Source organism: Erpetoichthys calabaricus, chromosome 6 (genome assembly GCF_900747795.2).
Source record: "Erpetoichthys calabaricus chromosome 6, fErpCal1.3, whole genome shotgun sequence".
NCBI lineage: Eukaryota > Metazoa > Chordata > Cladistia > Polypteriformes > Polypteridae > Erpetoichthys > Erpetoichthys calabaricus.
Genome location: NC_041399.2, coordinates 204,055,197 through 204,067,992, shown reverse-complemented (window position 1 = coordinate 204,067,992; position 12,796 = coordinate 204,055,197). Strand labels below are relative to the sequence as shown.

Sequence of the window (12,796 nt, the reverse complement as noted above, 5' to 3'; positions counted from 1 at the left end):
GAATACTGAGATATATGCATTGTATTCCAACAGATGGCACATCACAAATATTAACACTGCTTTCACGAATACTGAGATATATGCATGGCGTTTGTTATTCCAACAGATGGCACATCACAAATATTAACACTGCTTTCACGAATACTGAGATATATGCATTGCGTTTGTAATTCCAGATGGCACATCACTAACATTAACACTGCTTTCACGAATACTGAGATATATGCATTTTATTCCAACAGATGGCACATCACAAATATTAACACTGCTTTCACTAATACTGAGATATATGCATGGCGTTTGTTATTCCAACAGATGGCACATCACAAACATTAACACTGCTTTCACGAATACTGAGATATATGCATTGCATTTGTTATTCCAACAGATGGCACATCACAAATATTCAAAATACTGAGATATATGCATTGCATTTCTTATTCCAACAGATGGCACATCACAAATATTTGAAAACTGAGATATATGCATTGCATTTGTTATTTCAACAGATGGCACATCACAAATATTAACACTGCTTTCACGAATACTGAGATATATGCATTGCGTTTGTAATTCCAGATGGCACATCACTAACATTAACACTGCTTTCACGAATACTGAGATATATGCATTGTATTCCAACAGATGGCACATCACAAATATTAACACTGCTTTCACGAATACTGAGATATATGCATGGCGTTTGTTATTCCAACAGATGGCACATCACAAATATTAACACTGCTTTCACGAATACTGAGATATATGCATTGCGTTTGTAATTCCAGATGGCACATCACTAACATTAACACTGCTTTCACGAATACTGAGATATATGCATTGTATTCCAACAGATGGCACATCACAAATATTAACACTGCTTTCACGAATACTGAGATATATGCATTGCATTTGTTATTCCAACAGATGGCACATCACAAACATTTTTAGTAATGCATTTTATTACCACAAATGTTTGTGATGCACCATCTGTTGCAAAGACAAATGCAGTGCATTTTATTACTACTTGCATTACAACATACATTCTAATAGATTGTGTACTGCAAACGTTAATGCTGAGGTTTGCGTTGATTATTTAGATTTCAACCAGCCTTAGATGGTTAGCATAGCTCAAAACCATATAAAAGCCTTAAATGCGTATCCTAAATACTGCATCAGTAACAATGAGAACTAACAATATCAAAATAATTATCCACACCATATGCTTGTGTCTATCTAAGCACTTTCTTTCAAACAGTCAAATGTTGGAACAGCACATTTTAAATAAAGACCTGCATTTGTGTTAAATTAAGACAAAAATGAAAGCACAAGCATCAACATGGAGAACAGAAAATTAGTAGCAGCAGTACATTTTGCAATGCTAATAAGTATTTCAGTATGCTTTCCAACAGTATGACACAAAAACATACTTTGGATTTCCCCACTGCCTGAATTAATATTTCCATATTCCCCAGTTGTGCTCCATCCAGTGTATCCTACCTGCACTAATGTCATCTGAGATCCAAGTGCGAGCAAAATTTTTTCCGTCTTTGTTGGATAAGGATTATCTCTGTGCTTGTACAGCCATTGCTTGAGCGGTCGAGCCATATCTTGCAGGGCTTGACGTTTGTGTCTCACTTTTCCGCCATTCTGACGAGACCTAAAGAAACAAAAGAAACACGTCCAGTCATACATGCTTTTTTAATTTTATTTTTACAGTACAGGGCCCAAGGTGTAAAATCCAATAAATTCATTGTCTTACTTATAAGCACCCCATGAGGCAGGTAGTCTGAAAGCACTCCTGCTTTTCTCTAAATGTATTTATCCTGTTATGCAGGTTTCAATTGTCTCGGAGAATTAAACCTGCTTAGTCTCGGGCAGAGGATTGTGCATCGGTAGCTAATCCTAGTTTTCTAATTTCTCCAAGACACTGATGAAGTAGATCAGCATAAATCAAACAAAATCAGCATTGATAAAGCAGAATTCTTTATCATCTTAAGGGTGAATCACGTAGTTGAGGACACCAGCAGAAATTAACCCATTAGACTCGGCCTTTATTTACGTCCATTTTCTGATACTTTGATTTAACTGGCTGTAACTTCATTATCCTTAACTCAAAAAAAGAAATTCTGAAATACAGAAAGTCGAAAACATAAGGAATGGATGGCGGTATCATTTGAAAGATGAAAAACACCCCTCTCATTTAGTAGATGATAGTTTGTCCATTAAATTGTGTGCAGTTGAATCAGGACAATCAAGAAAGCCATGGGGAGGGCTGGGGTCAGGTGTAACTGTGATACAGCCATCTTTGAATAAAGGAAAGAAGGGAAAAACTTTACAACATGGTATCAGGGTATGCAACATGGCATTTAAACGGCAAAGCACTGAACTTTAATTAGAGCAATGAGGCGGCACGGTGGCACAGTGGGTAGCCCTGCTGCCTCGCAGTTAGGAGACCCGGGTTCGCTTCCTGGGTCCTCCCTGTGTGGAGTTTGCATGTTCTCTCCATGTCTGCTCCGGTTTACTCTCACAGTTCAAAGACATGCAGGTTAGGTGCATTGGCGATCCTAAATTGTCCCTAGTGTGTGCTGGGTGTGTGTGTGTGTGCCCTGCGGCGGGCTGGCGCCTTGCCCGGGGTTTGTTTCCTGCCTTGCGCCCTGTGTCGGCTGGGATTGGCTCCAGTGGACCGCCGTGACCCTGTGTTAGGATATAGCGGGTTGGATGGATGATTTTATGCAGTTTTTTAAAAACTTTGTATTATTGTTCAGTTCTGCCAGCGGGTCCAAAACAATGGGGTTGAGTTTAAAGGGTTAAGGGGAGGTGCATTTACTACTTGCTACTTTGGTCTGGCACACCTTGACTAGAGCTGCTGATTAGCTGTGCGTACTACACTTCTGTTTATTAGTCATTTGTATAGAAATATAGGAATCACAATATTTTTAGAGCGGCGCAGTGGTAGCCCTGCTGCCTCACAGTTTGCTTTCCGGGTCCTCCCTGCATGGAGTTTGCATGTTCTCCCTGTGTTCTCATGGGTTTCCTCCGGGTGCTCCGGTTTCCTCCCACAGTCCAAAGACATGCAGGTTAGGTGCATTGGTGATCCTAAATTGTCCCTGGTGTGTGTGTGGGTGTGCGCCCTGCAGTGGGTTGGCACCCTGCCCGAGGTTTGTTCCTGCCTTGTGCCCTGTGTTGGCTGGGATTGGCTCCACCAGATCCCCGTGACCCTGTAGTTAGGATATAGTGGGTTGGAAAATGACTGACTGACAATATTTTTACATTTTTGTTTTTAAAGTTTTATTTTTAGAAGTGCAAACATGCCATGACAAATTAGCCACCACGTTTTAACACGTGCTATCTCCATAGAGCACAATGCTCATCTCAACTCTATTTGCTGTTGTTATGTCACATAGTGATGCAGCAGTCAAAATGACAGATATAATAGCAGACTTAGGCACTTCTCAAATGTGTGGGGCCTTGTTTCTGTAGTGGTCTACATCTGTCTGCCTGTCTGCGTCTTCTGTCTCAGAGCTCAACATCCAAATGAATCATTAAGCTTCTGCTGATGACCTCCTGAATGGATGACAGCAGTTTTAGCTTTTTATTTCCTCTCAGCGTCAGGTCATTTGTTCAGTATCTTTTGCTCCTTCTCTGAAACCCCATCAGTGGTTTAAAATGCGTTGACTGGAGAAACTAAACTGGGGGGCGGGTACATTAGGAAGAAGCCCTGAGTGCTACTCATTGCACACTTTTTAACGAGCAGAGCTGCCCCCGACGTGTATTCTCGCGAGACTAGAAGGGGGCTGATATCTCCACTTTTAGCAGTTTTGGAACCATTGTGCAGTCCAGGAACTGGGCAGACAACTAGGCCACTGCAGGAGAAAAAAATGCACCAAATAACGACAACCCACAAATGTATAATTACGTTTTATTTACCGGCTGGCTTTTAGTAGTATCAGCTTAACTATTTTATTTTGCTTGTTACATTCATTGGAAAAAAACTAATGAGCAAAACAAAAAATCGGGAGTGGTCTCCCCTCGACTTTCTCATATACTCCGATATAGGGATTGATATTTGAATAGGAAACCACAAGACAGTGATTATATTTTTATGTTATGTACATTAAAGAAGGCATATAGTGCCTTTCATATCTATCTATCATATAGTGCCTTTCATAACTATCTATCTATCTATCTACCTATCATATTCGTTGTTCCTTTGTAAAAGTGACAATGACAATAAAGATCTATCTATCATATAGTGCCTTTCATATCTATCTATCTATCATATTCATTGTTCCTTTGTAAAAGTGACAATGACAATAAAGATCTATCTATCTATCATATAGTGCCTTTCATATCTATCTATCTATCTATCTATCTATCTATCTATCTATCTATCTATCTATCTATCTATCTATCTATCTATCATATAGTGCCTTTCATATCTATCTATCTATCTATCTATCTATCTATCTATCTATCTATCTATCTATCTATCTATCTATCTATCTATCTATCTATCTATCTATCATATAGTGCCTTTCATATCTATCTATCTATCATATAGTGCCTTTCATATCTATCTATCTATCTATCTATCTATCTATCTATCTATCTATCTATCTATCTATCTATCTATCTATCTATCTATCTATCATATAGTGCCTTTCATATCTATCTATCTATCTATCTATCTATCTATCTATCTATCTATCTATCTATCTATCTATCTATCTATCTATCTATCTATCATATAGTGCCTTTCATATCTATCCATCTATCATATTCGTTGTTCCTTTGTAAAAGTGACAATGACAATAAAGATCTATCTATCTATCTATCTATCTATCTATCTATCTATCTATCTATCTATCTATCTATCTATCTATCTATCATATAGTGCCTTTCATATCTATCTATCTATCATATAGTGCCTTTCATATCTATCTATCTATCTATCTATCTATCTATCTATCTATCTATCTATCTATCTATCTATCTATCATATAGTGCCTTTCATATCTATCTATCTATCTATCTATCTATCTATCTATCTATCTATCTATCTATCTATCTATCTATCTATCTATCTATCATATAGTGCCTTTCATATCTATCTATCTATCTATCTATCTATCTATCTATCTATCTATCTATCTATCTATCTATCTATCTATCTATCTATCTATCTATCTATCTATCTATCATATGGTGCCTTTCATATCTGTCTATCTATCTATCTATCTGAATAAATCAGACTCTGCAGCTTCATGAATAACGTACCACATCTGGTTAATGGAAATAACCCAAAAGTTAATAGAAATCTATGTTTTGTATCTAATACTTGTATGTAACATTTGGTTGACTTAAATGAAAGCGTCCTCAAGTTATCGTGTTTACAAACACACACACACACACAGACATAATTCCAAAAATGGTATTTGCAGACTCAGGGAGGTCTAAAACGTCAAGATTCATCAAAATCTCGACATCGAATCTTTGAACGATTACAATACTTTCCCTTTACTTCGTATACATGAAAGTAAAAAAGGAAGATGAAGTAAGATAAGACGTACATACTTTTATGTAGGGATGAGATGTTTCCGCGTTAGTATACGAGATACCCGAAGCGCACTTTTCTAATTTTTTTTATCTAACTTTATTTTGTATGTACGTGAAAGTATCCCGTATGTATGAGATGTTTTCACGTATGTACGAGAGGGCTGTCTCATATTTTTTTCTCATTGTTACAGTTCAGAGCTTCCATAATAAATAAACGAATAAAATATATTTTTGAAAGAATAGGGTGTAATAAACAATAAATAATGAATAAACCGTAAATAATAACAAAGACTTCTCTTTGTTTTTTTTTTCCTTCATAACACTTCACAAGATGACATTTTTCCTCATTTCACAATTTCCTCACAGCCGTCTTCTTTATGGTAAATTGCACTTTTTGCAGTATTTTCACATTTGTCTCCAATGTTGTATTGCAAGCAAAGAAAAAGATGCTTTTGTGATTATGGGTGAGCGACAAGTTTGCCAGCGTATCAAAAAAAAAGTGTCATAAATCAAGTTCCACAACCACACAAAACAGATGACATTCAGAAAGAAACCTCAATTTCCTAAACGCCTGTAACTTTCTTCGCTACTGTACAGAGGGGTGGGGAGTCTTTCGCCCACAATGCAACGAAAGGGGCGGGGCTTTATGCAAAATACTGCACTGTAAGCAAAAATAGGATAGTGGCGTACAAAGAGCCTGTTTATTTTTAAGTTAAATCAACTGAATTCTGCCGTGTATCGGGGGATAATTGAGATATTATGTTTTGAGGATTTAAAAAGTGTTCATTTTGAGTACAATGAGAATAAAATAGGTGAGAAATTTCAACACCGTCCGGGTCTGATTATGTTTCTGTTAAAAGAAAATGATTGAATGGCTTTGTTTTAAGATCAGTTAATTGCATTATTGTCACATCTGAGAGATTTTTGTCAATGTAACTAAGAAAAGCAACGTTATACCAAGTTAAATAACCTTCAATTAGATGCATAAACCTGATATCCATCTGTAAACATTTTTTCAGTGCACGTGGTTTATGCTCATCATTTTTTAATATAAGCGTGTGTCTGGTGGGGGTCTCTCGGTGGAGGCGAGGACAGTCGTTTTGAGCTTCGACGCCCTGTGGTCCATGGGGTTCTTAAGGCATCTTTGCATAAAACTATAGAACTAATTTTAACGATCCCGTTTACTTTCTGAACCTGCTATTGCGAGCAGGCGCGCTCACACACCGACATTCTCACCAGCAGGTCACATCTGAGACACTAATTAACATGCGTACGCGGTCGACGCGCATGTGAAGCCATTGGCACGATTGACGGACATCACCCCGTATTGTCCATAGCGGGTTGTCGGTATCATTAGTGGATTTCGAGACCCCTCGGCGTACGGTGCGCGCGCACCTTCAGTAGCACAAACGACGTTCCTTTGCATATACAGTGGAGTACAAGGAGCACGCGCCTCTGGATGTCCGGAGCGTGCGCACTTCTGCTTTCATAAACTCCCTATGGCACCTTTCTTTTTAAGAGTTAACCAAATCCTTGTTCCTACACTCTTAAACAAACTGGCTGTTAAAATGACACTCTACTGGGTTGTGTGGTTCCTAGTAGCTCCATTGCTTGACAAAGAACCGTTTTATTCTGGGAAGGATGCTTTGCATAAGAGTCTGGGTCTTTGGGCTTTGAGAATGTTCCTTATATGTGGACAAAACAGAAATCTTGACTGCATAACAGGCTAGTTAGCTGGATACAACAGAACAGGAGAACCTGAACAAAGCCTGTGTTACTGTATAGAGCAGGAGTCCTTAAAAAAATCAGGAAGCCACTGATCCTTCACAATTCAGAATTTGACTTGGATACCACCACGTATTTATATCAGCCTGGCAGCATGTCTTGATAAGGCATTTTACACTATCAAGCTATGCTACCCTTTGATTTATATCCTACAGTGTGCTAGAACTGGCATTAGGTGCCATAACATACTTCTGACAGCTTACCTTAATAAGGCATTTTACAGTATCAAGGCATGCTACCCAGCATTGATGTCTATGGATCACTTGAAAGTATGCTTGTTATTCAAATTTATCAAGCTATGCTACCCTTTGTTTTATATCCTACAGCAGCATTTCTCAACCTTTAAGTATTTGCGACCCGAGTTTTCATAACAGTTTTAATCATGCCCCCCCCCCTAACGTTTTTTTGAAAGGAGCCCACTAATACCAATTTGTTCTTTTTTAATTAATAATATATCATAGATGCATATTTTATTATACCTACTTAACTTTTATCGACATTTATCTAACTCTATATTTATTTTTCTAGTATCAGAATGTAGTTTAAGTTAATTTGTTTTGGTTTCAATTGATGTATTTTTCATATTTTCGATTCTTGTTTTCTTTTTTTCACATCTTTGCACCCCCCTTTTTGTTACTTCGTGCCCCCGCTAGGGGGGCCCACCCCACAGTTTGAGAACCACTGTCCTACAGTGTGCTAGAACTGGCATTAGGTGCCATCACATACTTCTGACAGCTTACCTTAACAAGGCCTTTTACAGTATCAAGGCATGCTACCCAGCATTGATGTCTATGGATCACTTGAAAGTATGCTTGTTATTAAAATTTATCAAGCTATGCTACCAATTGAGTTATATCTTATAGTGCAACAGAATTGGCCTTAGGTGCCCCCACATATTTCTGGCAGACTGGCAGCATGTCTCAATAAGGCATTTCACACTATTTTACATTTGATTTACTGTGTATTCTGCAGCATTTCTGAATTTGATTTGGATATTACTGCATATTTGTGACAGCCTGGCAGCATGTCTAGATAAGGCAGTTTATTTTATAGAGGTATGCTACCATTTTTTTATATCTTATAGTGTGCCAGTGCATATTTCTGGCAGCATGTCTCGATGTGGCATTTTACACTAGCAGGCTATGCTACCCTTTGATTTATACCCTACATAGAGCGTATCTGGATACCAGTACATACTGTATTTGTACCAGCCTAGCTGCATGCATTGATAAGGCATTTTGGACTGTAAAGATATTATAAACTTTGATTTATATCTTACAGTGTGACAGAATTGGCCTTAGGTGCCAACACATATTTCTGGCAGGCCAGCATGATGTTTCCATAAGGCATGTCACACTTTCAAGATAAGTTATGCCTTGTGTTTTGCTCTATGGCTTGTCTCTACTAGCCTTAGGTGCCATGGCATGGTTCAGGCAGGCTGGTAACACATCTCAATGAAGCACTTTACACAATTGAGCTCCGCTAGGATTTATATCCTACAGGGTGTAAGAATTGCCATTAGCTGCCACATCATATTTCTAGCAGCATCCTCTTTAATAAAATCCCTGTGTACGTCCAGGTGTCCGTGTGTGTGTCTTCTGGTGAACTGCGCATGCGCGGGGCAAGGTGCGATGCGCCATATTAATGTCAGAGAAAGTTACTGGCGTTTTACGGAAATACAAACCAGTATTACTGCAAGAGGAAATTAAAGGTACACAATACAGTGACTCATATTACAGCCACATACAAGCCAGTATTACTGTCAGAGAAAATTAAAGGCATATTACAGACGCGCACGCCTGTATTACCGCCAGAGAAAATCAAAGGTATATTACGGACGTACAAGACGGTATTACTGTCACAGAAAATTAAAGACACACAATACACGGCGGCAGCCCACGAAGAACGGTCAGCTCCAAAAGGGTAAAGGCTGAAAGAAAGAAAACTACGACCAACAAAAACAATGAGGTCAAAGCCCCTTGCCATTTAATATAGACTGTTCCTACTAATGTTTATGCACTACTGTTCTAGCGCCCGTTATTGTAACGGACTTAATGACTAGTATCTTAATATAAGGCTAGCTATGCTACCCAGCATCGATGTTTATAGATCACTTTTTTGTATTCCTGTTATTAAAATTTACTTGACAGCATATTTTCCATAAAGGAAATAATTGTATCAATGAGGACTAGTCGAACATATTCAAGTTTGTTAAGAAGATTTAATAAAATTTAAAATGATTTAGTTAGAAGCATTCAGACTGCGGCGAAGCACCGCAAACACACAACAACACCTCTGTCGGCCTCTAGATGTCACTGCAGAGCTTTCCCGAGACGCACCTCCGCCCCACACGTGTAACACATTTATTCTCCTTTAACCTCCGGTCCGCATGAGGTGACCGTTCTGCAAATATTTTCCTTGTAATTCAGATCTGCACCAAGTACCCGAGAAACATTTCCCTATTTGCTCCAGAACTGTTGGCGACGCACATCATGTATTTGTATAAAATATTCTCTATTCGGTTTCATGATCCTCGGATACTGCACTTTACAGGCAGCTATGTTATTCTTAATTCTCACATTACCCTTTAAAGAACAATATCAGAAGAATAAGACCTAAGCGATGTAAAAAAAAAAAAAAAAATGTTGATTTAAGTTGCCTCCAGTTTCACACGGCGTAAAAAAATGGCTCGGCGTGTTCGCGGTTTCAAAACAAGGGCTCATAAAGAACCACTGTGCTTGTCCGCAAATAGAGAGCCTGGAGTGTGGGGAGTGTAAACATAGCGGCCGTCTGACAGAGGGGCAGTTCATCCCGGCAGCAGCAGACTGAAATAAAACAGCACGGCGTGTCACCGATTTCGTGTCAAACGAGGCTCTGTTTATCGTGTCCGTCTCAATGAGCTTCTGCTCTTGTCTTTTAGGCAGACAGACAGACCTCATTTTGAACTAACTGCTCCGTAACGTCCATGCTGGGGAAACTCCAAACAACACGATTATTGACGCGTCTTAGTTATGAAGGCTGCTTTCATCGATCCGTTTTTCTAACTCGTCGTTGACAGCACAGAATCGCGACGGTTACGCTGGCAGAAACGGGACGACGCTGTAACGCAGGGTGCCGTTCACCCATCTACCTAAACCCGTCACTCGGCCAGTTTAAATCAAAGACTCCGCGCCTATGGGGAACTGGAAAATGAAATCAAAGATTTTGTGGTTATTAAAGTCTACACGTTAGCAGGAATGTTATTAATATTTTAGTTATTAACATCCTAAAACACCTCTCAGGGTCGCTCTTAAAATAAAGGTTCTGCTGTGCCTCATTAGTACGTTTGTGTGGTTCCTTGTTTAACCATTGCTTGACAAAGGACCATTTAGTTCTTGCATATGAAATTGGTCCTTTGTGATATAATATACAGCAAGAGTCCTTTTAAAATCATGAACCCATCGGAATTTTTAAAAATCTGTTATTATCTATTCATGCTTATTTATAGTACCTGTTACACAGTGCTTTAAGTGGGCCGGTACTCAGCAGTTCTTTCAATTTCAACATATGGCGCTTTCCCACCATCCTGATCCAGGGACTTTTTAGAAACTCTTAAAAGTTTTGTAGAACTCCCACCGTTTGAAATTCCTGGGTGGGTAGTTCTCAATACTTTGTTTTTTAGCTCCTAGTACAGGGTATGTACTTTATGTTGTATCATGGGAGGGGTTTGGGCGATGAGTTTTGATGATTGGTTGACCACAAGCACAGGTGCCATCTTACAAATCTGTTAGTACATCTGTAAAAAAAATAATGTTAAATTACGGTAAAATACTGGCAGCTGGAGTCTTCAGAATTTTACCATAAAAAAGAAGGTGACAATGTGGGTGGCACGGTGGCACAGTGGGTAGCGCTGCTGCCTTGCAGTTGGGAGACCTGGCGACCGGGTCCTCCCTGCGTGGAGTTTGCATGTTCTCCCCGTGTCTGCGTGGGTTTCCTCCCACAGTCCAAAGAAATGCAGTTTAGGTAGATTGGCGATTCTAAATTGGCCCTAGTGTGTGCTTGGTGTGTGGGTGTGTTTGTGTGTGTCCTGCAGTGGGTTGGCACCAGGGCCGGATTTATATGAAAAGAGGCCCTAGGCTATTCCACTTATGAGGCCCTTTCACCTTCCATTTTTAAGTTTGTAAATTACATGAGAGATAATAAAATACGTAATACGCGTTGATCTTAACCAATACATTTTTATGTTTGTTTATTAGTCATATGCGTAGAATTTCTCCTTATTTTCGGTTCAGTGTTTTAGTGTTCACTGTTTTTAGAATAGTGTAATTTTAATTTTGCTAACAATTTGAATGTAGGCCCCTCTTGATCTTGAGGCCCTAGGCTGAAGCCTAGTTAGCCTATAGGAAAATCCGGCCCTGGTTGGCACCCTGCCCGGGATTGGTTCCTGCCTTGTGCCCTGTGTTGGCTGGGATTGGCTCCAGCAGACCCCTGTGTTCGGATTCAGCGGGTTGGATGATGGATGGAAGAAGGTGACAATATTTTTTGATATACGGTACACTTAAAAAAAAAAAAGTTACATTTACAGTAAAATACTGGCAGCTGGGTTGCCAAAACTTTACTGTAATAAATAAGGTGACAATATTTTTAGGTCTACAGTATAATTTTGTAGTAAAAACTATTTGTTCTTTGCAACAAATTCCAACAGAAGAGAATGTTTAACCATAACCTGAAATTCATGTTGTATAATAAATATGCCAATCAATAAGCAATATGTATTGTCAGGGTCAAACCCCAGTACACAGTAATAACAATCAATAACAAACATGTACCATTTAATTATACACATTGAAAATAATTCAATGTTTAAGGAAGTTATGGCATGTTGTCTGGTGGGGAAGTAAAGTTTGCTTTTGTGGTGTATGGTGTCCTACTTATTGAATACAACCCACCAGAAATCAGCTTCCATAACATCAAAAAACCTTCAGCACGCAGGGAAAAATAAGTCTGCTAACTTAGGTTAAGTTTTTTTCCCTACTATTCAAAGGTATGCGGTTCACCAGGAAAAATATGGTAAAAGGGGGCGTGTCCTTATGCAAATATCGTAACCGGTTTTACTGAAACAGCGATTTACCGTTTTACATTTTACGGTTGTTTTGCCTTCGCTATTTAACAGTTTTACACTGTAAAATTAAACAGATTTTTTTCAGTGTAACTGTAATGCATCAATAAACGGTAGCATATTTTGAAGGTAGAAAAATATCGATTTTACAGAACTTGGCTGTAAAAAATAATGAAATGTATTGTTTAAGATATACAGGTAATTTTCAATAGAACATAAGGTAACTTTCCTTTTTTTCAGAAAAGGTCTTTTACTTTCACCATTTACAGTATTTTTACCGTTAAATTTACTGACATTTTTTACAGTGATACTGCCACACTTCACACTGCATTTCATAGCGCATCACTCATCATA

General features: G+C 38.7%; 1 protein-coding gene across 1 annotated transcript in view; it reads right to left on the bottom strand.

Annotated features, from left to right (window-relative positions):
* Window positions 1-12,796, bottom strand: part of mkxa (mohawk homeobox a) — a 130,503-nt gene that overhangs the window by 102,390 nt on the left and 15,317 nt on the right. The window contains exon 3 of the mRNA XM_028804348.2: window positions 1,501-1,660. Within this exon, the coding sequence (XP_028660181.1) occupies window positions 1,501-1,660 (160 nt within the window). The remainder of the gene's footprint in view (window positions 1-1,500; window positions 1,661-12,796) is intronic.